The sequence below is a fragment of the Chamaea fasciata genome, unplaced genomic scaffold, assembly GCF_029207755.1.
Source record: "Chamaea fasciata isolate MVZ Bird 193981 ecotype frontalis unplaced genomic scaffold, bChaFas1.0.hap1 SCAF_9, whole genome shotgun sequence".
In the NCBI taxonomy this organism is placed as follows: Eukaryota; Metazoa; Chordata; class Aves; order Passeriformes; family Sylviidae; genus Chamaea; species Chamaea fasciata.
The window spans coordinates 6576731-6604179 of record NW_027094094.1 but is presented as its reverse complement, the minus strand read 5'-3'; the positions used below and the strand labels follow the sequence as shown (position 1 = coordinate 6604179).

The 27449-nt window shown below is 42.5% G+C and overlaps 1 protein-coding gene across 2 annotated transcripts; it reads left to right on the top strand.

Moving 5' to 3' along the window:
- On the top strand, positions 1-27392 carry SLC18A2 (solute carrier family 18 member A2). 2 transcript variants are annotated; one of them, XM_066190850.1, is made up of 15 exons: positions 1-133; positions 1928-2279; positions 9533-9591; positions 11675-11758; positions 14111-14203; positions 14603-14692; positions 14782-14825; positions 14900-14960; positions 18273-18368; positions 21241-21319; positions 21580-21631; positions 22046-22109; positions 23179-23298; positions 23870-24003; positions 25822-27392. In XM_066190850.1, the coding sequence occupies exons 1-15, from the start codon at positions 13-15 to the stop codon at positions 25930-25932; spliced, it is 1560 nt and encodes a 519-aa protein (XP_066046947.1). In that variant the 5' UTR covers positions 1-12; the 3' UTR covers positions 25933-27392. The 2 variants fall into 2 exon arrangements, with proteins under 2 accessions (XP_066046947.1, XP_066046948.1); XM_066190851.1 differs by lacking the exons at positions 23179-23298; positions 23870-24003; positions 25822-27392 and adding an exon at positions 18763-18959 and having other exon boundaries at positions 22046-22107.
- The last annotated feature ends 57 nt before the right edge of the window (positions 27393-27449 follow it).

The following is a 27449-nucleotide window of genomic DNA, read 5'->3' as shown; positions in this document are numbered from 1 at the left end:
CCGGGCCGGAGCATGGCTTGGGGCGAGCTGGGGCTGCTCCGCTGGCTGCGGGAGAGCCGCCAGTCCCGCAAACTCATCCTGCTCATCGTCTTCATCGCCCTGCTGCTGGACAACATGCTGCTCACCGTGGTCGGTAGGTAACACGGGCTCGGGCTCCTTCCCCTCTCCCGGTTTCCGCCAGGGATGGTCTCCGGCCGCAGATGTGCTCCCGGAATGCCTGATTGATGCTCTCAAACCCAACGTTTTCAAACGCCGGTTAATTGATTTAGGTTTTTTAACCATGAATTGGATTCCAGGCATTGCAAACGCGCCGCCGTGGACATCAAAGTCTTGCTTTATTTCCATGTTAATTGCGAGATAAGGAATGGTGTAAAAAGGTCTTATTAACTCCTTTTTTCTCTTTTTCTTTTTTTCCTCCCCCTCCCCCCCCCCCCTTTTTTTTTTTCCTGCTAAAGGCTACTAATATTTCATAGAATGACAGATAACAGTATTTTTAGCTCATCATAGTTGTTTTTTTTTTTCTCCTGTGGTCATGCAACTGAAACGACAAGCTAGATAATATTGGAGATGCCTGTTTCCGTGTGATAGTTCCTGTTTCCCCCACACTGGTCTTAAAATGATAGCTTAATAAGAAAACTATCTAAGTCACTTTTAAGAAAAGCACTTCCATGAGTTAGTTTAATAAAATAATACAAGTTGAGATCAAAGTCTAAGATCCAACTTTTAATGGCTCCGGTGGCACAGTGTCAAGATTCAGAAATCTACTCAAATAAAACAACTGAATATTTTTCAGTGGTAGACTTCGAACTCCTCACATTCAAATGTTTATATGAATTGAAATAAAATGGTCCAGAGAAACCAGTGGCTCATGGATGTGCACAGAAACACAAATGAATGCACTTGGTTCTCCTGGAAGTGTCTTGGTCTGTGCAGAGCCAGCTCTCAGATGATGCTCCAGACTCAGCTTCTGAATCAGACTCCTGAATTTCTTGGAGGGGTTTCAGCTTAAAAGTTGATGCCACAAGATAGACCTTAGTTAAAAAAATATCCATTTTTAGTAAGTTGATTTTGGATTTTTTTTACATTATTATTCTTACAAAGTTATGAATATTCTATATTAATATAGAAGCCCTAGAAATTATGACAGTTTGCAGACTTGAGAGGCTGAGCTTTTTCAGGACAAAATGCAAGATGGGAAGGGGTGATTCTGTCACTTGTGTTAAAATGAATGAACCTGACATCTGTTTTTGCAAACTCTGAAATCCTAAATGTCTGAGATACATATTAATGCAATTAAATTGCGGCTAAGATCCTAAAACATGTAAAAATGGTTCCTTCTGGATGAACTTTTCTATGAAAATTTTAAAATAATGAGACATGCAAATATCATCATATTAGTTCTGATTCTTTGACAGAGGTCTGTTACCTTTCTTCCTTCTTATGGCTGGTACCTATCAATATTTTTTGTGGTTTATTTTAGAAATGGTTTTTATTTTTTATTTTTATTGTATTTTTTATATTTTGGTTTAATAATCATTCCAATGCTGTTCTTATTATTCATGCTTTTGCAGCCTAATAAAACGACTTGTGCAGCCACATGCAACAAAGTGGCCTCAGACATGGGTTTTGATACTTCAAATATTTTGCTTTATGATGTATGTATCAACCTTATGGAAATCTTATGAAAACTGGCAAAAAATAAAGAATAATGTAGAGGAACTTTTTGTTTTAAACTGCACTCCTGAGTTATGGGTGTGGTTTTTTTCTCCCATGAGCAAACTTCTTTTTCAGTTCTGTGTTTCTGCATGTGCTCTGTAGGAAAGCCTCGTATTTCCTGATCAATGGCAAAGCAAGCAAGAAAACTTGGTGGTTCCATTTACAAATAACCTGCTAGTAAGATGCCAATGTATTCTATTTGTTTTTCCAGTGCCAATAATTCCCAGTTACCTTTACAGCATCGAACACGAGAGAAATGCCACAGAAATCCAGACCACTAAGCCTAACCTACCCTCAGCAACCATGGACAGTTTCCAGAGCATCTTTTCCTACTACGACAACTCCACCATGGTCACTGGGAACGAGTCTGACAGGACACAACCAGGAGAGCTTCACCAGACCCAGACAGAGCAAATGGTTGTCAGTGTGACTCCTTCCCCCTCTGACTGCCCCAAGGACGACAAGGAGCTGCTGAATGAAAACGTCAGAGTGGGTCTCTTGTTTGCTTCAAAAGCAACGGTGCAGCTGATGACCAACCCCTTCATAGGGCCTCTGACAAACAGGTATGTTATTGCTGCTGCACCAGCACTGAGGATTCCATACTGATATTTTAGTATTTCAAACATTATTCACTCTCTTTTGGTCCTGGCTTACTGCCTTCTCGCTTTTTCTGGAGGAATATTTTAGTGAAATACGTTTGGTCAACACCTCTAAACACTTACACCCTTTCTAAAGTAGCTGCACATCAGCCATCAGTATCACACGCTTCTCCTCCAGCTCCTGAGACCTTGGGTTTTTGTAGAAACCTTTGCTGAGATGGTGTTGAAATATGGTTACAGGAGGCCAAAAGACACTGCAGTGTAGTATTCACAAAGATTGTGAATTGTCAGTATTCCTGTGGCACGCACATTAGGCAAAGATGGCATTGAAACCATAGGCAGGGTTCAGATCCCTTCCCTGCTCTCACTGAGATGAGCAGCTCTTGGTGGGATTCGGTGTGTGATGGTTTGGAGTTGTCTGAGGTGAAAATCAGTGGGAAATTCATGTGGATTTCAGTGAAAGGTGAACAAATGTCCAGCTTTGCTGGTACCATGTTCATCACCAGGTTCAGTGGGTCCCACATCCCCATCAGTACATGACTCTTGCCCAGCCTTCTAATTGCTCCCCCTAAATTCTTACAAATATATGATATCTATTGAACCAAATATGTTTAAATGAAAATCCACAGGAAATTTATTTGAGCCAGGATCAAGCTTATAAACACTGATGTCAATGACTTAAAGCCCCTCTCCAAATCCAAGTACTGATGATGTTTACATGAAGATTAAAAAGTATATGTGATATCATTTAAATTTTTGATGTTAATAATTCATTTGATTTCATTGTCTGCATTTTGTGTCACTGCTCCCCACAGCTTCAGCCCTCCCCAAAAGACAATGAGATCAATCTCTGCAGGAAATAAACTCCAGACTGTATTTAGTCGGGTCACTGATCTGCATATTCCTTATGTAAACTGTTTTCACAGAGAATTATTCCTTTCAGAAAATAATAGTGAGCAGAAATTTGTACTTGTAGAATGCTTTTGTTTAAGCAGTCAATGTCCATCATAGGTGACAATGTTTAAAACAGCCAACACACTCCAATGCCAGACACTTCAGATTTTGAAGCCAAAACTACCTTGTTTAGATTTTACAGCATATATATATATATATAAATACATACATACATACATATATATATATATATGTAGTCCGAGTGTTTCCTTTCAGTCTAATAAAAAGTATCCAGCTGAGGGCTAAGCAGCATTTGGACTTACAGTGTTATGTATTCAAAACCTGTGTTTGATCTGTGGAACTGATCTAGACACAAAAGCTTTAAATGAGAGAGACAGTTTCATTTCTCTCTCATTTCCCCTTATCAGCAATACATATCACCTACACAGATATAAGTCTGCCACCACAAAATTACTTTGCACAAATATTGCTGCAAGTTGAGAACGAATTTTCTTACCTGTATTGTTTAGTGAGGATATCATAGCTCCTCTGTGGGTAAAGTAACATAACATCAAATAATGTTTTTATGATAGTTCTTTGGATGTGCTTCTAGATTTTCCTAACTGCCTAAATTATTGCCCTATTGATATTGGCTCTTTTTCTGTTAGCATCACCATTTCCAGAGCCTGCCAAAGCAGGAGGAAGCCGTGTGGTCACATCTCTGCCCTGGGACGTGTGTGATGCATCCCTGGGGTTGGCAATGAGGCAGCGGATGTTCTTGTAGCATCTCCCTTTCCTGTTAGGGGCAGGGTTGGCACCACATCAGTGTGAACTTTAGTGGTGGGAGCTGAGGTTTCCTCCTGGAATCACCCTACAGGTTTTTGCCTGGGGCAGGGTATATGACTGCAGGCACAGGGGTAGGTTTGCTCACATGCCCAATGAGTGTGAGAAGGAACAACAAGGAGCACGTCATCCCATCATTGCAATGACAAACTCTTCCCTCTCACAGCTGAATTGAGTGGCTTAATGGCAAAGTGGCCCTAAATTAGATTTAGGGCTCACTGGTTTTCTTTCATGCATTATTTGTGTCCTGGTACTGGTATCTGCCTTTCTTCTGAGAAATGTTTAGAGGGAAATATCAGTTAACACATTTATCAATTAACTGCAGAAGTGATTGGATACCTTCCCCCGCTTAAGTTGACAATTTCTAATAACAATTTATATGATCAGCAATAATTTGTGATTGTATAAATCAAACAGAAAATATCATTAGAAAGACTCTTCTTCACCACGGATAAGCTCTTTGGTTACTGTCAAGCTTTTTGCCTTTATTACTTCTACAAAATTCTAGCAAAATGTCAGAGCTTAAGGAGAAATACTTTCTTGTTTCAAGATCAGTGTGCCCATTTGGTTAAGATGCCCAGTAAGTTCCTTTTTCAAATGAGTAGCACGCTGCATACAGTGATTTTTATTTTTCAATCAAATATAGCTGTTCAAGAGTAGTTTAGAGTTTGGAGTTTTAGTGCTGGTTTTCACCAGGCACTGGCTTTGAGTGCTTGAGTTTGTACGGCCAGCAATAGGATGTTCTACTCATATGGGTCTGTGCAAATAATCACTATTTTTTAGGTTTTCTGAAAGTTTTGGGGGCCTGTTTTCCTTTCTTTTATAATTACTGAGGGTACAGATTTTCAAAAACAAATTTCAGATTTGGTTTCATTCAAGGAGTATGTTCTGCGAAAAGAAACATTTAAAGCCCAGCTCTGTTCATGGAACCCCAGACACACCTGGCTCAGAGAACAGATTTGCTATTCCTGTGTATTCTGCCCTAACAGAGTCCTAGTAGAGCAAACGCTGGTGATAGCTTTGCCATAGGAAGCCAACAACACACTTCCCGCCATGGCACAGTTTCAGGACAGAGCTGATAACATTTTGTGGGTCAGAAGCACATCATGTTTTTCCTGGTGGTGAAATTTGTAAGAAACTGTAGACAAAGCACAGCATTTGACACAGGGCTCTTTGTGAGGAGGATGCACTGGCAGGGGGAGAGTGAAGGCTCTGCCTAAAGCTGTCCAGTGAAGAGATTGGGCAAAAGGCTGCCCTTTATAATTAACTGGTTTATCTAACTGCGCTGGAACAGAGCCCAGAGCCCAGAGCCCAGCTGGTGGCTGCCCCATCCCTGGAAGTGTTCAAGGCCAGGTTGGATGGGGCTCTGAGCAACCTGTTCCAGTGGAAGGTGTCCCCTGCTCATGGCAGGGGTTGGAAGGAGATGGCATCTAAGTTCCCTTCCAACCCAAACCATTCTGTGATTCTCTGATGGACTCCAGTGCTTTTTTCAAACTCCCACCAAGCTCTGTGCCCAGCTGTGCCAACCCCTCAACCACCAGAGCCAATCTATGCCTCTACCATGTGTGCCCCCTTCTTTTTTTCATCAGTCTGAAAAGGTTCGTAGTTCTAACCTTGTCCTTATTCACAGCAGCCTCAAAATCCATAAAAAAATCATTAACTATTTTCACCATCACTATAATGTTTACACCATCCTTGCTACAGCTTTGAACTCCTTTGCATGAGAGAGAGAGAGAGAGCAGCTGGGAGCACAATGTGTTTGTGCCCAAGACACACACAGAGCAGAAAGCAGAGGAATAAATGACATTTGTAACTACATATTTACTGTTCAGTTCCTGCGTGAGCTTTCCTTTCAGGCTTTGGCAGGAGGCTGCAGTGACCTGTTCTGCAGGTCGCTCCGTCCCTCTGCCTTCCCCGTGCTCCAGCATGGGACCACACTCCCTGTTCCTGCTGACCCTACATTGTCCTTTTTTAACTCCACACATATTAAATGGTTCATTGGTTCAGAACCTCAAGGAACACATTCTTGCCATAAATCCTCCCCAGTCTTCACTGCCAGTGAAGAAGAGAACCAGAGTTCCAGCCAGGACACAGCTAGCAAGGGGTGCTCACAGGGGCACCATGGAGCTCTGTAACAGCAAGGTTGGAATCAGTGAATTTGCAGCATGTAATTGGTAATTAGGCTCTAATAATCCACAGCTGCTCACCTGGTCAATGTAACCTTTATTGTGCTTTTGCACAGAACCAACAATCTGTTGTCTTATTCTGGAATAATCTTGTTAATGGGTGTAAATAATTTCCTGAGAGTCCTACAATCTAGAACCACAGTGACTGGAGTTGATTTTCCATTCTCCATCAGTGGCAGCCTTTCCTTTCCCTCCTTCAAGCAGGGACTCAGACTTTTTCAGGGATCAGAAATACTCATAATAAGAACTTTTAGCTGCAAGTAGCCTTAGTGAGACGTGCTGGACTCTGCTTCAAAATTGCTTGGAGGGTTTTGACAGGAGTGCCCAAGAAAATTACATGCTTGGCCATAGTAACAAGGAAAAATAAGAGAGAAGACAGGCTGTAATATTCTTTGGTGTTGCGTACACGCAGAGGAACAAAATGCAGAGGTGATTGTGAGAGTGCTATGTCATGGCTGAGAAAAAACTGCATATTCACTGTTTCCACATGGCAAGAACATGAATGGCCCAGGACCAAGGGACAGAATCACTGAATTGGCTGTTACAGGTGGTGCCTCTCCTTTTTGTGATTATTTATGTTTTATAGTGAACAGTTCAGCAAACGCTCCCAGTCTGTGCTCTCTCACATCTGTAGAACAGACCAGGGAATGCAGCTGCAGATGAGACATTGGTGGTAGCACGACTGCCAACTAATTAGTGCTGCAGTTTCAGGAGGAGCAGGGTTTGCTAAGAGGCAGGGTTTGTTGAGGTTGCACAGGAAATGACAATCTGCACATCTAATTAAATGTCAGCCGGATGTGGGCAAGACTGTCCCCTGAGAAAGCCCAACCATGTCTTCTAGAGGTCCAGCAATCCCATGCAGGGGCAGCACTCCAGAATTCTGCATCTCCACGTTGTAGGGGATGCTCTAGGCAGTATTATCCTCTCAGGTAGGATAAGGACTTGTTTAACTCCACCCTCTGCTGCGTGTCACTTTCCACCCTGCTGTGGCCCTGTTTGTCCAAGGAAAAGGGAGAATAATACCTGCAACTGCAAAAATTAAGAACAGTGTTTGAACAGTGTTAAACTGACCGTTAGAAGTGACTTCCAAAATGCTTGTTTTCTTCCTGCCTTCAACCATCAGAAAGTTCTCAGGTGTAGGAAGCCTGCTGGAAGATTTGAAATCCCCTTTGTTTAGCATGATAGCACTGCTCTGTGTTTAACTCATGAATGTTTATGGGAGATCTCACAGCTCATGTGTCTGATGTAAAGATGGAAATGTGAATGTGGGAGCCAATTTGGATGGCATTTCTCTTTGTGCAAATAACTGAATCTTATTTCAATGTACTTGGAGCAGAAGGAAATTGCTGTCTCATAGGCCCTGTGTCAAGTCTATGAATTGCTTGATTTCTGTACTGAAAGCAGAATTCTCCCTCACAGTGTCCATTCTAGATATGTCTGGGCTGGCCTTGACAGACCCCACCCTACTTTACTTTGCAGTGGGGAAAAGCATAAGGACATTCACCTTCTGCTTTCATACCCCAGAAAAATCTGATACCACCCGCAGTATCCATACCTGCAGGGTTTGGGGTTTTTTTGGACTGTACTCCTATCAGTGCTTTCTTTAATTAAAAAAACCTCCAAATCAAACCAATTATGGTCAAACTCTCTGTAGCCTGTTCTACCTGAGCCCACTGGGAAGGGAAGTGATCACTTGAGCTCTGAGGCAGGTGAGAAGTTGGCAAGAGGTAATTTTTTATTTCCTCATGTACATAGAAACACCAGTGGAGACCAGCATCCCATTGTGTAATACCTATTACACACACAGCAAGGGAAAGGCTGGCTTAGAACAAATCATTCACTTCAAATAAAGCAGACAAAGAAAAGTATTGCTCTTTTATGTATCATGTATGAAGGTGCTGGGAGATTAAAATTATTATCCTAAGGCCACAGGGGAAGTTTGTGATAGGGATTTAATTTGCTTTGGGGACACCAGTTCAGGTAAGTAGCCCATGAGTATCCAGTCTGTGCTGGATATTTACAACATCCATTTACAGATTTCAACTAGGACAATGTGTGCTCTATGTTTTTTATCATAATTTAATACCGTGATGATTTAAGGCAAAATACCACGTGGAAGCTCAATTTATTTCATTCACAAGAATGAGGCAAACAATGAACATTGAGCTCTGCACTTTAAGGTGTTTTCCATTATCAAGGGTCCTTGATTGTATAAAAATATTAATTCTAAAACAAAGCTCAGAATAATTATTTTGGTTTGCCCATGTTTTTAAAAAGACCTTTATTGACCCTTCCATTATTTGATTGACCTGCTTTAGCCAACACTGTGCATTTAAATGCACAACACTGTCAAATCAGTGGACACTGAAATCCTTTGGAAGTACTCCTCTGAAAAGCCGTGTCCATTGTTGAGGAATTTGGCCATTAAATAATGTCGTGACAAATCCATTTGAGATGAACAATCCTACAAAAAATGAAGCTGTGAACAAAGGGTGCTGGATAGAATATGCACACTGTCTTCAGAGCTACCTAGGGTTTGACTCTAGCGTAGATTTTTAATGGTGTGAAAAATAACAAATTGTGATTTTTTTTTTGGTTGAATTTTCAGTTTTATCTGCTAAAAAAAATGTATTTGCTTCCCAGCCAGGAAGTTCTTTATTTCCTGGAAACTTGAAAATACTTGGAGCAACGAGGCATTTCTACAGGCTGTTCAGAGTCCTAATGAAGAAATGGTCTGACGGAGAAAGCTTTGATCAGCTCCATTTCTACTCCTAAACCCATGGAAAGCAAAAGTATTATTCTCAGGCTCTTTGGGACTCTTCCAGTGCTCCTGAGGCAAAACTCCCAGAAAAGCTGATGACAAATTTTTCCAGTAAAAAAGCCACTGGCTTGACTCTGTCTCATTATAATCATTGTCTCATGAGGACTGAAACAGATGAGCATTGAAACTCGACTGGAGTATTTCAAAGTTCAGCACACTCAGGGAAATCTTCCCTTGGCATATCTTTGGCAACCTCGTGGGGGCCCAGAGGGGTTTTATTGGGAACAATTAAGGCAGAATGAGAAAAGGGCAATCAGGGCAATCATGAGAAGGATTTCTTCCAAGGATTTCAGATGCAAAGTCTGCTGTGTCAGCCGAAAAGAAATATGTAATGTGGACGAATTTGGCCGTGTGGTCCATAATAAATAGTTCTAAGCCTACCAAGAGACTACAGGTTGGGTTTGTGTGGTGTGTGAACTCGTGTAAGACTAACTCAAACCCTCAGAAATGTGAGTCTTCTTTTTGTTTTCCAGAATAGGCTACCAGATTCCACTGTTTGCTGGCTTCTGCATCATGTTTGTTTCAACAATCAGTAAGTGTCCAACTCTGATTTGGTCTGGCCCAGGCACAACTTTTAAATAAATGGTCCATAATAATTATCTCTAGGAATTCTTCTTGTTGATGCATGGGGACTAATTTCCAAGGAAAATTTAAGGCATCAGCTTAAACATCAGCTCCACGTGGATGGTGGTACTGATGAGACTGAACAAGAGCTCTCTTGGGAACGTGCTCTAAGGAATCACAAATCTTCATCTCGCCTCAGCAGGTCTCCTCCTTAGCTGAATCTTCCAGGTTTTTCTGATCTGGAGCAGTGCTCAGACAGTTTTAAATAGCCACGGGGGAGCTGTCTTGCAAGGCCCTGAGCAAGGAGATATCATGGGGGTTTATCAGAAAGATCGTGAGGCTGCAGGGGCTCATGAGCAGAGTATGAGTCAACAGGATCACAGCGTTGCCAAACATCTCCGTGGGATGTGCAAACAGGAGCACAGCCTGCAAGTCAGCTGAGATAATTTGTCTGCCCTAATGGCATTGATAAGGCTTCAGCTGCTGTTTTATGTTTGGTTTTGGCCTGACATTTAAAGCTGTGGCCCAGGCAGAAAGAGTACAGAGAACATCAAGGTTCTTTAGAAGCCTGTGAGGTGAAAGAACCATTTTTGCCTCAAAAGGCAGATGTAAGATGTATTAGAGACCATGACAAAAAAAGGAAGGGGACAAGCAGTTTTCCATAAAAGAAATAATAATGAGAGGTCCCCCAGAGGAGGTATGGATACCCCATCCCTGGAAGTGCTCGAGGCCAGGTTGGACAGGGCTTGGAGCAACCTGGTCTAGTGGAAAGTGTCGCTGGCTATGGCAGAGGATTGAGCCAGGTGATCTTCAAGGTCTCTTTCAACCCAAAATATTCTGTGATTCTATGATCTTAAAACTGTATCATCAAGGGTTCTGAAGAACTAGAGAAGATGACCTGGTCTTAGAGCCACTGACAGCTCTGTGTTTTAGGAACGTTTTAGATAAATTCTGGTTGGGATGTAGATAAGAGTAGTGAGCCTAAATCATGGCAGAGGAGAGAACTGCTGATCTGCTAAAATTGCTTTTTTTGCCTTTATTTTTCTTGATTTTTATGTGTCCACACGGTAGGGATTTTTGTAAGATGTGGTGGGAAGCCCCAAAAAGGAGGCACAATCCCACAGGGCAGGTGGGAGGAGTGCACATGGATCCCATGTTTAGTTGGTTCATTACACCTTCCTGCAGCTATAACCTGCCCAGCAAAATTCCTTAGGTGGCCAACAGATGGGAGCTGAAAAAAAAGCTTTATAAACTCACTTTAGATTTAATGACACTGACAACCAGATGGGCTCTACAAGCAGAGATGTGGTTGGGTTTCTGGGAAGCTCCTGTTTTCCAGCGTTGTGGATGAGGAATGTAGCCAGAGTGCAGCATCCAGGGCCTTTGTCCCAAAAGTGACTGAGGGAGGGAGTGGCTGAGGGGGAAGCCTTGGGTTAAATCTCTTGAGGAAAGAAAGTGTTGGCACGTCCTCTGGTGCGGTTTCTCTGCTATTGGGAGGAGAAGGAACTTGCTGAAGGTTTTGAATGTGGGGATCTGGCTTCCCTGCGCCTTCAGCCAGCTGTGCTCCACACATCTGGCACAGGGCTGGCAGCACCAGGGGAAGAGCTCTCTCCACCCACGGATTATTGGAGGAAACATTGGTGAGTGTGTGTTACACCCTGCCTTCCCCAAGTGCCTGGAGCCCCAGACTGGGCAGCCTTAAATGAAGCAGCGTGGAGAGGTGAGGCTGGGAAGAAAAGTCTTATTACTCCTCTTGTGTGCAGCTGAACCAGAGCAGATGTAATCAAATCCTAAGTAATTAGTTAAAACTGCTTGGGCTCTTGCATTCTGTGTTACCTGGAGGCTTAGACACCTGAGATCGATTCAACACTGACACATCTAAATGCAATAAGAGGAAATAATGCAGTTAGCATTGAAAGTGGCACAAGTCACTGTAAACACTTGACTGAATTGTAGGAAGTTTTTGTGATGGTTTCAAGAAATCTAACTTTTTAACCTAGTTAGAGTTAACCTAATTTTAAAAATTACCTCTGTTTTTTATTTTTCTGCAGTGTTTGCCTTCTCTGGAAGCTATGCACTACTATTTATTGCCAGGTCCCTTCAAGGAGTGGGTTCCTCGTGTTCTTCTGTGGCAGGTAAAAGGAGAGGTGATAGAGGAAAAAGCCGATAATTTTCAGTTATTTTTTCAATTGAATTTTGTCAGCACATTCAGTAATTAATACAAAAAATATTCAATTGAATCAATTTCATATTTGGTTGGGGTTTTTTTCTGTCTCTTTCATATGAAGTAGCTCAAAAGCAAATGTCTTTTAAGACTTCCTTGGTATTTGGGTTGCAGTAAGGTAGAGCACTAAATGAACTGCACTCTCCCTGGGATTTCTGCACCTGTGTCTTCAACATTTTAAATTCATTTTTAGCCATTTTAAAGGTCACTGGGAACTTATCTTGGTACTTATTACAGTTAGAACAGCAGTTCTGTCTGTTACGGAAATTTCTGTTATAAAATGTTGTTTTTAGGGGCTTACCATGCTGGCTGCCACTTTGGGCTCAGTGTATCTGTTCCACATTTCCAAAAAAAGTGCCTCATTTTTAAATAGAGTAGGTAAAATGGAGTATGCCTTTTCAGCCCAAATTATTTGAGCATTCTTGAGGCTGAGGCTGGAGAAAATATGTTTTGTTCATGCTGAATATTTCAGTCTTGGAAAAATTTCCTGCAATGGCAGGAACTGACATTGGAGAAGATTGCAAGCCAAGCTTTCCCAAGGGAAGACATGCCAGAGTCAGAATTACTGTTCAGCTGTAACTCAGCCCCTGTGCAAGGGGACACCTTGAGCTACGGGCTCTTAGGTGAGCACAAGACTTTCTGGTTTTTTCTCAGCCAATGTGCACAAAAGAGCAGAAGAGGCCAGGGATCATCTAGTCCTCCCCTTCCTGAAGGCAGGATCAACTTAATATCAGTCATTCCTCATGCACACTTGACAGGCGTGACCTCAGAAGCCTCCAGAACTGCCCTCGGCATCCAGCTCAGTGCTTAAGTACTTCTATGGTCAGGAAGGTTTTTTTTTCCTGATGTCTCATCTAAAGGCTCTTTACTGCCATGGGAACTTATTTCTGCTTCCCATCCTCCAGAGAACACAAAGAACAGTTTCCTTTCTTTATCTTTCTGGGTCTCTTTCATACTGCAAGACTGTTATCACCTCTCACATCAGTTTTATCCTCTCTGGTTTTAAACTGGAAGTCCTGCAGTTGTCCCTCACAGATACAATTCTGAGCCCTTGCTCACCCTCGTTGCCGTTCTCTGCATGGTCTCCAGGCACTCCCAGATTTCTCCTTGTGCTGCACCAGAACCAGCTCTGGGAAGAAGCTTTGATTCCTCACAGGGCCACCAGCAGTGAGAGTCTCATCCTGTATCTCACAGGCAAAGGAAGTTTTGGTACCATTGCTGCCAGTCCTTCACTCCCCTGCATTGCTGTGGGCAATCATTCCTATCTATGTGTAGAACTTTTATTGTCTTTGTATTTCTCCCTCCTTCTTTTTTCCCAGAATATTTCCCCAAATCCCACATTCATTGTGAATTCTAGTGCAGTTGTCTAACAGCTCTCCAGCTGTTCATGCAAACGATTTGATGTCATCCACTCTTTTCAATAAAGATGGTAATCCACACAGGACCTCTGCTCTTTTGATGCACATGATAGATGGTATTTACTGAATGATCTGCCATGCAATGCATTGTTTTCCTTCTCTGTGTAGCTGCGGACCTTATTTACTGAGTCCTATGTAAATCTTGATTTGAAACCAGAATTATTAATTTCTACAAGGACTCTTCTGCAGCATTTACGTCTACAGTGTCTGAGTGCTCCACAAAAAGACAAGCAAATTAGGCTTCATGTTTCCTTTTGTGAAATGAAGGTTCATAATCAAGTGCAGAAATAAGGCATGTGAAGATAAAGGTCAAAAGGATCCTTGAATTTTTTGGTGCTGAACTTGAAAAACTCATTTACAAAGCAATCAGCTCTGCATAATACCTCATGCCCAGACCACTGTCCACAATTGGAGCTAAGTGGGCACCAGACCTTTGTGCACTCTGGGGATAAATAAATGATGGTGAATTCTTGTCAAAGCTTTGTTTCTGCTCATTGGAAAACATAATCTAAAAGCTCTGTGACAAAGAGATTAATAAAGAATCTAACAAATAAGGGCATCACTAATTAACCTGACTAATACTGCACAATAGAACATGGTCTTGGGGACCGTGGACGTTGCCAAAAACATTTTTGCTTGGAAGTTAATTCTGTGGAGAGGGACTATATGTATATTTATATATATTGAAAAATACTTGGTCCTTTCTGTATGATTAGTAGATGTGGCAAATGGTGGCCATAAACTGTAGCCCACAGATCCCTAATTTTGTGCTGAGCTTTTTTTTTCTTTTCTTTTCTTTGTCTCCCTTTTCTTTTTTTTTTTTTTTTTTTTTTTTTTAATTGCAGGCATGGGTTTGCTTGCCACTGTTTATACGGATGATGAAGAGAGAGGCAATGCAATGGGAATTGCACTTGGAGGCCTGGCTATGGGAGTGCTAGGTCAGTGAGCTGGAGGCTCTGCTGGCAAAAGAAACCATCCCCAGCCGTCCCAAAGGATGTTCTTGGGAGCAGCAGAAGGGTTTCATTGGTGTCATTGGTGTTGTGCAGTCTCCAGACTGGATTCATGGTGCACGTGAAGAACAGCTTTTCCCACAGCACACGTTCCCTGTGTGGATACACGTGTCACGCAGCAATCTCTGAGATGTTCGGGGTTTGTTTACACTGCAGAGTGTTTTGGGGAATGAAGAACATGGTTATTGCCATGACAAACAATCTTTGTGGGGGTTTTCAAACTGGATTCTTGGTCGCTGTGTGCCAGTAGCAGGGTGCCCAAACGCTCGCAGGGGGTTTGTTCAGAGTCAGAGTCTTCACAACTGTGTCCTGTCCTTTCCTTGGCAGTGGGCCCCCCTTTTGGGAGTGTCATGTACGAGTTTGTGGGGAAGAGTTCTCCTTTCCTGGTGCTGGCAGCCCTGGCTCTGTTCGATGGAGGTCAGTAGAAACCCTGAGTCAGTGTCACCCTGAAGGGTGTCCCTTTCGTGTTCCTGGAGGAGTGTTACAGCGTTGGTTTCTTTTCACAGCTGTGCAGTTACTTGTTCTGCAGCCCTCCAGAACACAGGCAGAAGTGAGTATTCGGGTAAAACACTGCAGGAATGGGTGTCACTTTGCCTTTCCTAATCCCAAGCTTTTGTTTTGCAGAGTCAGAAGGGGACACCGTTACTGACCCTTTTGAAGGACCCGTATATCATTATTGCAGCAGGTACCAGACCTTTTTTTTCCTTCCTGAAACCAGCCATTGATGTCATTCCTGGCCTCTTGGCATGCCTTGGGCTGAGCAGCTTTAACAGTGTTGCCATTTGCTGCTTTACTTTACATAAAGATCTAAGAATGTGTTGGTAATGCAGGATGAATGTACCAGTAGAGAAGCACAATAGGCAGAAAAATTGAAATAAATGTGTCTTTCCAACTGAGAGGCCACTAATGACTTGCAGATGCCTGCTGAGGCAATGAGATGTGGCCAGGAAACTTCCTGTGAGGCAAGTGACTTGGGCCAAGGCTTTCAGAGTGAGGGATTGCCTCACAGGCAGGCACAGGGATAACATTGAACTTTGTTTTTGTTTGAGTTTGGTCTCTTGAGCATGAATTGTATTTCAGGAAAGGTCTGGGTGGAATGGTGAATGGTGTTTGGTATTATGTGTATCGTTTTTCTAATGAGCCTTTCTGTCTCAAGAGAAGTTTGCCTTTTCTGCATTGCACAGTGTTGAATGTTTATCCTGAAGTCTGCAATTAAGCCTGGCCCTTTCTAATGTTGATAAAATACCTGGAAACAGATAATTATTTTCACAGTTCTGTTTCTGCATCCTAACTTGCTTGACCAACAGAGCAATTCTTCCAGGCCTTTCTGGAAGTTTTCTGTTTCTTGCTGATCTTAGGGAATTATCATAACCTGTGACTTGGTGGAGCTGTGACTTAAGTTACACAAACCCTTTTGCTTGAGAAGTTCTTGGTGCATAAAGAAACCACTGAATAAAAGTATTTCACGGAAAAGTATAGCACAGACAGTACTTGTCATAAGAGATCAGATTTGTCGTTCAGCTGATTCAGTAACTTCTCTTACAGCAGGTAAAGCGTCTAAAGTATGAGCAAGTCCCTCCCATGGATTATCAGTGGGACTTAGGGGAGCACTTGGGGTCTCTGCCTCCCAGGACAGAGGTTTCCCAGTGCTTTGACAGTACAGATGATGCTGATGTTCTCCAACCCCAGCCTCCTCTTGCTTTATTTCCCTTGCAGACCAAATTTGGCTTTGTCAGAGCTGAATGCCCAGTGCCCTGGTTTGTGTCAGAGGTGATGCCTCACTGACGTGCCATCAGTTGCCACCGAGCAGGCAGAAGAAATGTCACTGACATGTTTTGTCACTGCTGGCGGGAGCTCAGGGAGTGAAATCAGTGACATTGCTGAAGCCAAACCTCACTGACAGGGACGACAGGAAAATCAGTGCTACTGCCTGACAAAGTTAGTTTCAGTGATCAGGTTCAAAAAGCAGAGCTGAGACAGCTATCATCAGAAGCACACAGGTCCTTGAGAAGGTGTGGGACAGCTTTTCACTGGGCGCCTGCTCTTTCACAGGAAAATCCAGGGACGTCTGTGGCACTCTGCCAAAAGCTGAGGGCGCTCTTGGCTGTGGGGATGGGATTCAGCTGGAAGGCTGCATTTTCACACCTTCTGGCCAACACAGGACATTTAATCTAATTCAAGGAAGAAAAGATGTAGGATTCATGCCCTTGACACATGGCACTTTGAAGAAAGGTCAGCTCCATGCAAGATTGAGGCAAAAACCAATTTATTTTCTTTTGGGGAAGCTTTGCTGAGGCAGCAGGCTCTTGGACTTGGCCCTGAGGTTGCAGAGAACCAGCTCAGGCTCTCACTTTTCTCTTGGGGCACCTTCTACAGATCTGAAGTGCCTCTATCACCACGTCCCTAAGAACTTTGGTAAGCTCCGGTGATGCTTCCTGGCCTAAGGAGGAGTAGGTGCCACAGCAAGCACACCTGTTTCTCCTTCCTTTGTGAGGTTTGTTCAGAATAGAATAAATCCTTTGCTATTTGAGCTCAGTTTAGAATGGTCCTGCTTCCTCTGGCTGCACTTTGTGCAGCCTGTAATGTTTTTTTTCCAACATCAAGGAAGCTGTTTGAGCATGGCTGATTTTGGCTTGGGAGAGCCCCAAGGTTTTTAACTGGGGCTCCTTACAGGCACTCTCTGGGAGCTTGCACCCAAGTGGAAAGGTTGGTTTTTGTCTTTAGGGCAAAGCAGTGCTGAACTGTTGCTCCTTGCCTGGTGAAGGGAGTGAGCCAGCTAGCCAGCAAGTTCATTTTAGGAATTGTGGATACACAGTCTAATATATTCTGACAGGTTTGAGCAAAGAATGACATCAGTGCTCATTTGGTTTTGAACCTTATGATGAGGAACTCCTTCCAAAAGAAACAATATTTCTCTGACCTCTGAAAAATTCATCTTTTTTTTTTTTTTTTTAAATGAAAAGTGAAATTTGTTCAGTAAATGACTGGAAGATTCTAGAATATTTTCCTGAAATTCAGAGATTGTAAATATTAGGCAGAAAGATGGGAACACAAGTTTGAGGCTGTCACTTCCAGCAGGGACTTCCAAAAGCCATTTTGTAAGGGATTAGCAGAGGGGACTTGTCCTGTTGCCCTGCATTAAGCTTTGAGTGCCTGAGGGTCTTTTGAGTAAGCATGAAAGGCATCCTGAACACACAGAAATGCCATGGGGTGTCATAATCCCTCCAGTAAAGCTGAAGTGCACCACTGGGGAGAGATGAACATGACACAAACCCACTGGAGCCTGGCTCTGCAGGCAGCGGTGTAGGGCAGAGCTGAGCTGGCAGGCAAGACTGAATCAGCACTTCCACCACTTGTTATCCTTTGTGTCTGGGTTATTAAAGGTCCAGGAATTCAAAAGAGATTGGTAAGTGTTTGGAATTCATAGGGCTCTGTGAGCTCAAAGCCAAACCTGTGTTTGCTGCACAGGCTGGCTGACTGTAGGATCTCGAGAGAAAATCCCCATTTGTGGGGAACAGACATCCCTGTGGCTGTATCTTGGTATTTTTAGGATCAAGACCTCCACTTCCTATCATGTGATGTAGGCATGAGCTCTCAGATGACAGAGGCACAGGGTCAGAGCCTGAGCCTCTTACACAACAAGGCTCTGGTATTGCCCCAGGAGAGCAGGTGAAGACCAAGTGATTGTAGTTTCAGCTAATCATTTGTACAACAGACCTCATGAACTTTCCAAATGTCATCAAGCTCACCGCAAACTTTCACATTATGAAATAGCTTAACCTTTATTGTAGAGTTTCTGGGAGAATAGAAACATATAAAAAGTTCAGTGATTTTACACTGGGTTCTATTTAATGTTAATCACCATCTGACACATGACAAATAGGGCTGTAAAAAGTGCAACATTTTATGTAAAAGCATTCATTATTTGCACGGTGTTGTGTTTATAGTCAAAAGAAATAATTACTACTGTTTTTTCCCCTCCCTTTCTTTCTTTAAGGATCAATCTGTTTTGCAAACATGGCCATTGCTATGCTTGAACCAGCTTTACCCATCTGGATGATGGAGACCATGTGTTCAAAGAAATGGCAGCTTGGTAAAGTACAGTGTATTGTTTGCATCTCTATATTTTTTCCATTGAATGTCTGTGTTCTGGTCCTGTTAAAGATCATTTGCTTCAGGGGGGTAATTTTGTTTGTTTTACAGTCTGTAGAGTGTCAGTGTTAAACCTGCACAGTTACAAACACTGCTGTGTAAGAAAAATACGGCGGGGTGGTGTTATTGCAGTAGATGCTCCTGTAATGGGCTACAGTCACATTTCAAGGAAAAAATAGTTGCAGGCAGCCTCAGGACTAGGGTTGGTCCAGCTCCTTTGGGAATCCCAGCGCTGCTTTGGCAGTGAATGTTGGCCAGGGCAGCTGCAAGGTGCCTGCTGAGCTACAGAGCCAGCCTTGCAGAGCAAAACCATTTGTTTGGCTTTTCCCCTGCAGGGAATCCCTCCTCAGTTCCTGGTTTGAATTGCCCTGAGCAGGCAGGCACAGCGACCTGCAGCAGGTGCACTGTGCTGCGTGCAAAGCATGTTTGTGGCAGCACACCCTCCTTCCAGACTGCTCCTGGTGACACGTGGAAGAAAGATGGACTTCTGCTTAAAATGTGGCCACAAGGACACCAGGAGCACTTTCCCTTGGTATTTGGCATCCCTTAGTGATTACTGAATCATCCCTTTCAGCAGAAAGCAATGGGGAGCCCCACCTTGGACCTCGTTATGGCTTTTAGCAGGGACACAGTCTTGGGAACAAAGTCTGCAGGCAAACATGGGACATGTCCCATGTATCCATTTGCACTCCAGAGGAAAGCTGGGGCAGTTATTTTCTCTATGAGGTGGACAAGAGCAGGGTAGAAACCACCAGAAAGTGGATTAAATTCTAGTGAATGACAAACTGTGTGTGAGACGTTGATGTGAATCTTCTTTAGTGGGGGATGCCCAGCCTTCATCTATCTCTGATTAATTTATTAGTGTGTTCATGAGGGTATTTTTTAACATCAGTGAATAGTTTGAAACAAAAAGAAAAATCCCTCATGAAAATGATTTTCAGCTGATATCCCTGCTCTGTGTTAATTTAGGTGTCCCTACACCCTATAAAAAGCACAAACCTTAGTTCTAATTAATGTAATTGAGATCTAGAGGGGCCACAGATACAGTTCTTAATGTACTGCTGAACCTGGCAATAACTTCTGGCCTGTAATACAGCAGAATGAACATGCAAAGTTAGGCATTTTGAACCTCAAAAAGGAAAAATAAATAGTGCCTCTCTACCTCCCTCACCAGTTTCATATTACTGGTGCAATAGAAGTGAGACTTATAAATCTCTTCATTGAACAGAGGTTACTAGAAGGAAAATACCCATTTTAAATTAAGACTAATTTAACCCCTTAATGATACAAGTAATTGACTCCATTTCACTTTGTCTGATTTGGCAGCATTAATTAAAAATTTTAAGCCTCTTAAACTGTAAATTGAACTGCAGGGTTTTAAGCAAATTATTATCTTTTGCAATTGGAAATCCAGCTGTTTGAAGCATGATCTGAAGAAGGTATAAAGAACCTTGGTTTGACCAATGAATTTTACTGTGCATAAAGCCTATTTAGAAAATTATGGTTCTGCCTCAGTATAGCACAGCTCACAGGCCAACCTGGGCAAGTCTTATTTGACAGGCATTTGCAGTATTATTTCTGTTTTACAGCTGTCAAGGTCTGCTCTGTGTGACCATTTGTTATAACCAGACAGCTCCAAGCACTACTGAAGTAGCTGTGGTTACACAGGCTAAAATTAAATCTTTCCCCAGCACCACCACTATAACCCACAAGGTTTTTAATCACAGGATATTGCTGTGCTAAAAATTACCTCTTGTTTTTTTTTTTTTTTTGTCTTATGAATATATCAGAGAGCTGGGAAGGAAGATGGATAGGCAGGAAATGAGAAAACCTATGTTGCCCTGGTGAAAGATGAGGAGCACACACACGTGAAGGCAATGGTTGGATTGTGTACCTGATGCCATGGCTGCTTTCTAAATCTCTGGCTGGGCCCTGCCCTGGGACTTCTGTTTAAGGAGAGGATGAATCCTCCAGTACAAACTCTAATAACTGGCTTTTAAACCAGGGATGTCACCACACAACAGCATCTACTCCAGATACAGCCACTGCTGTGGTAACCTCAGGGATAGAAAAACATTGCTGGTGCCAACAGTGTGCTCTTCCAAGAGGAGGTGGGAAATGGGAGAGACAGAATTTTCTCAGGTGTCCTCATCTGCAAGCTATCACAGTTTTTGTTAATTCTGTTTTATTTAAACCAACACGTGATATTTAAAAATATATATAAATATGTTTGCTAAATCATTTCAGTACAATTTTTAAAGGTTTTTCACCCTTACATATTGATCCATGCTTGACTCAGGGCCATGTCACAGCACTACAGGCTTGCCTGTAGCAGGAAGCTTCATGGCATTCCCAGGCTTGGAGGAGAACTATCACTTGCAAAGCCACAGCAGCCCTGCTGTCCCCTGCTGCAGGGAGAGTCACCCCTGCCCTGAGCACCCTGGGCTTGGCTGCATGTGCTGAGCATATGTTCCATAAGCCCTGCACCTGCAGGGGAGTTCTCTCCTTGACCCATCCCAAAGCTTATTGTAGTCAGATACAAACTTTTTTTGCTCTTTGTTGTTCTGTCCCCTCTCCCAGACCAGCTCTTGTACCTAATGCTGAAACACTCTTTTCAAAGGCATCATGCTGCTCCTGCATTTCACAGATGATGTCCTTAGATTTCACAGGAAAGCTGCAACAAACCGGATATTTGATTCCTTGGGCTCTATTAGACGTGTCCAGATCAAAATTGCAGTGTCTGGGATTTATTAGTTTCTTCTAACACCTCACTAAAATCCTTGCTGATAAAACATCTCATTCATATTTTTCAGGCGTTGCTTTTCTTCCAGCAAGCATCTCTTATCTCATCGGGACGAATCTTTTTGGGATACTTGCTCACAAAATTGGAAGGTATGCTTAATTTAAAACCACTAATCATCTTCCAGTCCCTTCAAGTACCATTTCCAGTGTTTTCCAGGGTAGTTTATTGATAGTGGAAATTATAAAGGCTTGTTCTTTAGGAGCAAAATTGCTTTTTTTTGTTGTTGTTTTTGAACACGTTGCTACTTTTGCTGTTTAACTCAGCGCTCCGCACATGGCTTTGAAACATTCAGGATCAGCTCTAATATCTCATTATCACCCATCTCTGAGTGATGTTTCTTCTTTGATAGGTGGCTTTGTGCTTTGCTGGGGATGCTAATCGTGGGAATAAGTATTTTATGTGTAAGTAGACAATCATGCATCTTTTAAATCACATGAATGTTTGTGTGCTCACCTTCAAATGTGCACTTTTCCCATGAGAGTTTTATGACATGTTATTAAACCATGGGTGGTTAATAGGTTCCAGATCAGAGGTTTGAATGCTTTCCAATTTCAGAGCTTCAATTATTTTTAGACATGATGACTCTGAGAGGAACGTGCTCCTCTGCTGAGCTGTCACTCAGCTGTTCATAATAATAAGTGTGTCAGTGGTTTAATGGCACAGCTGTCTGAAATGACAGCTCAGAACAAGAATCAAACTCTCAGATCTGTACAAAGTGGGCCATACCTACTTGGAGAATTTATCTCAGAAAAAGAAACTAACCTCATTAGCATGTGCAGCATGCTGTGATTAACTGCCTGAAATTTCTTTTATAGGTACCATTTGCTAAAAACATTTATGGGCTCATAGCACCAACTTTTGGAGTTGGATTTGCCATAGGTAAGAAAATTTGCAATGAGCTCTTACAATCTGTTGTTTCTGTAAAAATGTTTTGATATGAAATTACACAGAAGATCAGTTTTGTTGCCATTCTGATCTAATGGTGGTGAAGCTGTGGCCCAAACTGGCAGGCAGAGCAAGCAGGATTAAGGGACAATACTTTGGGAGTTTGGTCCAGGCTGCTTTAGACAAGCTGGAACCCCCAAGCCCATCCAGAATTGCTCCATCGACCTAACCAGATCTTTCAACCTGTCCATGAATGTAAAGATTGTTTTCAGAAATGAAGCCGTGCACTGCCCCAAACCCACACTCTTCCCTGTAATTGAAAAGGATTTTTATAGACATTTCCACAGGAAAAAGAAGGCTTAAATTTTTGGTACATAAAGAGGAATTCCCAAGCTCACACACAGGTACTCTCCGAGTAACATGTGAACTTTCCTTACTCTGGGCCACGCAGGCAGGCTGCAGTGGGGACCCTGCCTTGCTTTTCAGTGCTTTGGCCGCTCAGCAAATGTTCTGGGGCACCTTCACACCGGGGATGTGTAGTGAGGAAAGAAGAAGCTACAGGCACAGACTCAGACCCCAAGTATCTCAGCAGTTTTGTGAGCTCTCTGTGCTGTTTCTTGCCAGAAATGAGGGTGTGTGTCAAGAGACATGATTAAAAACACTGTAAATAATTTTGATTGACTGGGGGCTAATGCTGCCTTTTAGGCCTTCAGTCAGAGCAAGTTCACACCAGATAACTTTCCCCTAATTACTTGGCAGTAATTAGGGGAAATGTGAGGTGGGAGCTCTGCACAGACAGCAGGTGGGAAGTGTGGATGCACCCTAAGCTCACATCTCTCCTGTCCTCTGGCAGGTGCCACCTGTACACCTGTTTAATGTCCACACACGACCCCAGACACTGCAAAGACCATAAAAAGCAAAGCTAGTACAGACTATTTTTACACAAATCTTTTGCTTATTTACGAGCAAGCATCCTTTTAGGTGCTTCTGCATCCCTTCTCAGCACAAGATGTTAAAAGAAGGGGAAGAAAAAGGCAGCATTTTCCTGAAACGTGTTTTGCAGGAATGGTGGACTCCTCCATGATGCCAATCATGGGTTACCTGGTGGATCTGCGCCACGTGTCAGTCTATGGCAGTGTGTATGCAATAGCTGACGTTGCCTTTTGCATGGGGTTTGCCATAGGTAAGTCCAGCCTTTCCCTGCCTGGGAAGCACAGTGCAGAAAAGGGGGATCTGCTCCAGTGCCAGGTGTGAATCCCAGTGGTACTTGCAGATTTTGTGAGAAGACGTTCTTATTTTCTGCAAGAAATCAGAGCAGGGGGGATTGTGTTTGGCATCTGTTCCTCTCTCTGCAGCAGTGTTGTGCTCTCTCCATTAGCTGTAAGAGGCTTGAAGGTGTCTGAAGGCACTGAACACAAATGGGATATGCCAGGAAAGAGGCCTTGGAACATTTAAACCTCACACCACAGCTGTGTTCCAAGAGTCTGTGAGGAGAATAACTCCCCACTGACCCCCCTGCCTCCTTCAGAGCACGTATGACACAGATGCCCTTAGGAACATCTCTAATCTCCTCAAGGAATTTGGAGTATGGAGCCAGGAAAGTTTGATCATATAATTACAAACATGTCTTTACATTCCTCAAATCCATTTGTTAGATGGGGGAGTTTTGTATTAAAAAGTTACTGTTGTTTAAAGTGACTGCTGCAAATTTTGTGTCTGAGCAATCTCCAGAAAAGGGTTTTTATCTGTACAAGGTCCCTCTGCTGGTGGTGCTATTGCCAAGGCCATTGGATTCCCATGGCTCATGACAATTATAGGAATTGTGGATATCCTCTTTGCTCCTCTGTGTTTTTTCCTTCGAAGTCCACCTGCCAAAGAGGAGAAAATGGTAAGTGTAACTTGGTGGGGGTTTTCTTGGGTTTTTTTTTTTTTTTTTTTTTTTTCCACTGAAATAAATGATAACCTACATTTGCATCTTTGCCTCTAACTTCCTCAAAATGGGACCAGCACAGTCAGGCATTACCTTTGGAATGAACCCTCCCTTCTTTTTATGTCCAAGATGTATAAGGGCAAACCCTTTATTAGTTAGATGTTGCAGAGTCACAAATTGGATTTTAATGAAATAGGGTCCTGCAGACATTCCTCTGCAACAGCATAGGCTGTGGTGGAGTCAGGATAGAATTCATTTCTCTTTTCCTCGAAGAGCCAGAACTCTATTGGCCAACTGACCAAATTATTCCTTGGTGTGCCTCAACCTGTTTTTTTCCCATGGTCCTCTGCAGTATATTTTGAATCATCTTTTTTCCTCCTCCTTCCTTCATACAGTTCATCTATCCCTACAAACCAGTGGCTTCTCTCTCTTTTTTTTTTTTTTTTAATTTTTTAAATATAAATTTGCCAAAGACTTAATGCTCTAGAGCACTCAGTGCTCCCCAGCCACTGTAGGGAGTGTAAGGACAGTGTCACCACCTGTAGGTTTAGCCCACCCGGCACTCCATCCTTGCTCTTCCTGAAAAAAGCTGACCTGGGCCCAAAACGTGGTTGCTGGCGGTTTCTTTGGGTGGAAAGAAGCTCATTTTGCATGGTCATGGTTTCATTCTGTAGTGGCACATCTCTGCAAGGTGAGGACAGCACCTGCCGCTTGTGCTGCTCCCTTTGTACCGGCAGAAGGTGGAAAATTGAATCTTGCTGAAATAATGGTGTGTGTGAGGTCAGAGACCTTCTGTTTTGCTTGTATTTGGACTGCAGAATCCCAGAGATCCCAGTTAATCCCTTGTCATGACCTTTGCTGACTGCACTGGTTTCGTTTGTTTTGGTTTTCTTACATTAAATAAGGCTGAGGAACAGAAAGGGGGGAAAAAAGCATCTGATGTTTCCTGGCAATATAGAATTTATCACATATTCCCGAAGTCCCTGACAGTTTCATTTGTAACATCACAACCCTCAAAGGGACAGGATCTCTCCCCAAGGCTCCAACACGCTCCAGCATTTCCACCTCTAATACACCTTTAAATGCAAAATAACTCCTGTTCCCAAAGTGGCTCATGGCTGTAAAATCATGCACCAATTCTTTCAGGCTGGAGCAGAGTCAAAAGGAGGGTCCCAAAATTGTGGTCTTTGCATAATTATTAACCCCCAAACTTAATTACATTCAGCATGAAGAACACTACACAGCTGCTCCAAAACTCCTTGGGAAATTTCAACCCAGAGAATTCAGTATTTGATCTGGCCCTTACCATGATCACCACTTCCAGCTTGCCGTGGGTGTCAAGGCACAGTATTGGGACCACCACTCTTGGCATTATCCTCAGTTCTGCTCTTCTGGATCTCCATGGAAAGAGGGGACAAAAGCAGCAAAAGAGAATTGGCTTGCAGCACTAGGGCTCCTCTTGACCATTCATCCGGGTTTCAATAGATGGAAATTAATTGTGGGAGTGGTAAGCTAATGTTATCTGGAGAGCAGGTAGATGTCTTTCAATAATACCTGGGCTGAAATACTGGAAATAGAATTTTTCTAGAGCTGTCTTTAGCACCAAAATCCCCCCTCACACAGACCTGCGGACTCAATTTACCCTAATTGTAATCAGTTTGGGCTCTACCTCGAGGGAGGAGAGGTGAATGCCTGAGTGGTGCATGCAGCATGCTGGATCAGCCCCAGCCTCAGCTGGATGCTAAGCAGAAATACTCACACTCTGTTTTCTTCCAGGCAATACTCATGGATCACAACTGCCCCGTGAAAACAAAAATGTACACCCAGAACAACATCCAATCCTACCCCATAGGTGAAGAAGAGGAGGAGTATGAAAGTGATGAATAACAGAAAAGCCATACCACGTATCTAGGTGTACAAAAATGCTGTGGTTCATGTGAAACATCTCATCCAGAAATAGGTTTTAGTTGTACTGTACATTTAATAGTGAAATGGTCAGAAAAACCAAAGGTATATTATTTATTGCCCGTGACTATAAAGCAGACTGCAAACTGCCTTACAGGGGGGAACGAGCTTTTATAGACCATTTGTATAGTGTTACTCTGTGTATTTAATTTTATTGAATATTACACTCTATTTTTTATTAAATGTGTAGTATAAACCTGTATAAAATGTGAATTTTAACTATTTGGGTTTTAACGTTACTTCCTTGAGAGTATTTCATATTTCATTTGGAGTCATAGGTTACTGTCAAATTTGAGTCTTTCTGATATAACTGGGAATTTAAAAAAGCAACCCTCAAAGAAAACCTACCCAACTTGCCTCCTTTTAAGTGACACCCTTGTAAGTGCACTGAAAGGAGCTGGAGTTCAGAGTGTGGACAGCACTATCACTTTTTTCATCAACTTCAGGTCGTAGTAATATATTTTAAAAACTAAATAAGAGGCACAACTTCTCTGCCAGTTTAAATAGTGGGTTCTCCCCGAACCACCAATGTTGAGGAAAACATGCTGTTAAACAGATGAGTGTATTGCTATTATTGGTATTTAACAAAGTTTTAATCAAGCGGTTGTGCAACATGAAGCCCCCCAGACAAACACCACCAGGTAAACAAATCAGTGTGAAGATGCACTGTTCCTTTCCCTTAGCAGGGAATGTCACAGCATGAGGATACGTTTCGTTTTTCTGTCTTTTGGATCTTTTAACATATTTCAACTTTGTTTTGGTTGCATCTTCAGTGACTGGTTGGGAAAAGCTGCAGTATTACAGTATTTAGTCTTAGCATGTACTGAAAGTGAGCTGCTAACTGGAGCAGTTCAAGTGACACTTTTACATGCATTTACATATCCATCTAAAAATTCAATGTATTTGTTTTTTTAAATGAGTTCAAATATACTCTTTGCTTAAAAAAAATGGAAGAAACAGCCAGTTTGTTGCCAATCTCTCTTAACATTTGGGGACACAGTCCAATACAGGTCAAGTATTGTATTAAGCAGTCCCTGTCTGCATTTAGAAGCATTTTAAAAACAATCCCCATGTCCTTCTCAACCATAGTGTATCATTTCATTTGTAAAATGAAAATCTTTATGTGCCTTCTCTCATGTAATTGCAGATGTTTTATGTACTACAGCATAGATACTATGTTTACATATAGTTTTGTAAAGCATATATACTATGGTCAAAAATATGAAAAAATATAGTGGATCAAACTTCAAGTATTGCTCTGTCAATAATTATGCATTCAGAACGCATCAAAATAAAGTTATCTGACAGAAGTTCACGATCTATTGTAATAAAGTGAAAAGAAGAATTAAAAAAGAACGACCTCCCCTCATGACTTGCCTTATGCAGTGTGCTTTACCAGTGTGGGCAAAGCTGTCAGGTGTCTCAGCTGGTGGGAAAGC

What these genes read in the sequence shown, in the direction of transcription:
- SLC18A2 (XM_066190850.1), top strand. Translation starts at nt 13, where the DNA reads ATGGCTTGGGGCGAGCTGGGGCTGCTCCGCTGGCTGCGGGAGAGCCGC. An exon ending in CATGCTGCTCACCGTGGTCG is followed by an intron (nt 134 to 1,927) that starts GTAGGTAACACG and finishes TTGTTTTTCCAG; the next exon opens with TGCCAATAATTCCCAGTTAC. An exon ending in ATAGGGCCTCTGACAAACAG is followed by an intron (nt 2,280 to 9,532) that starts GTATGTTATTGC and finishes TTTGTTTTCCAG; the next exon opens with AATAGGCTACCAGATTCCAC.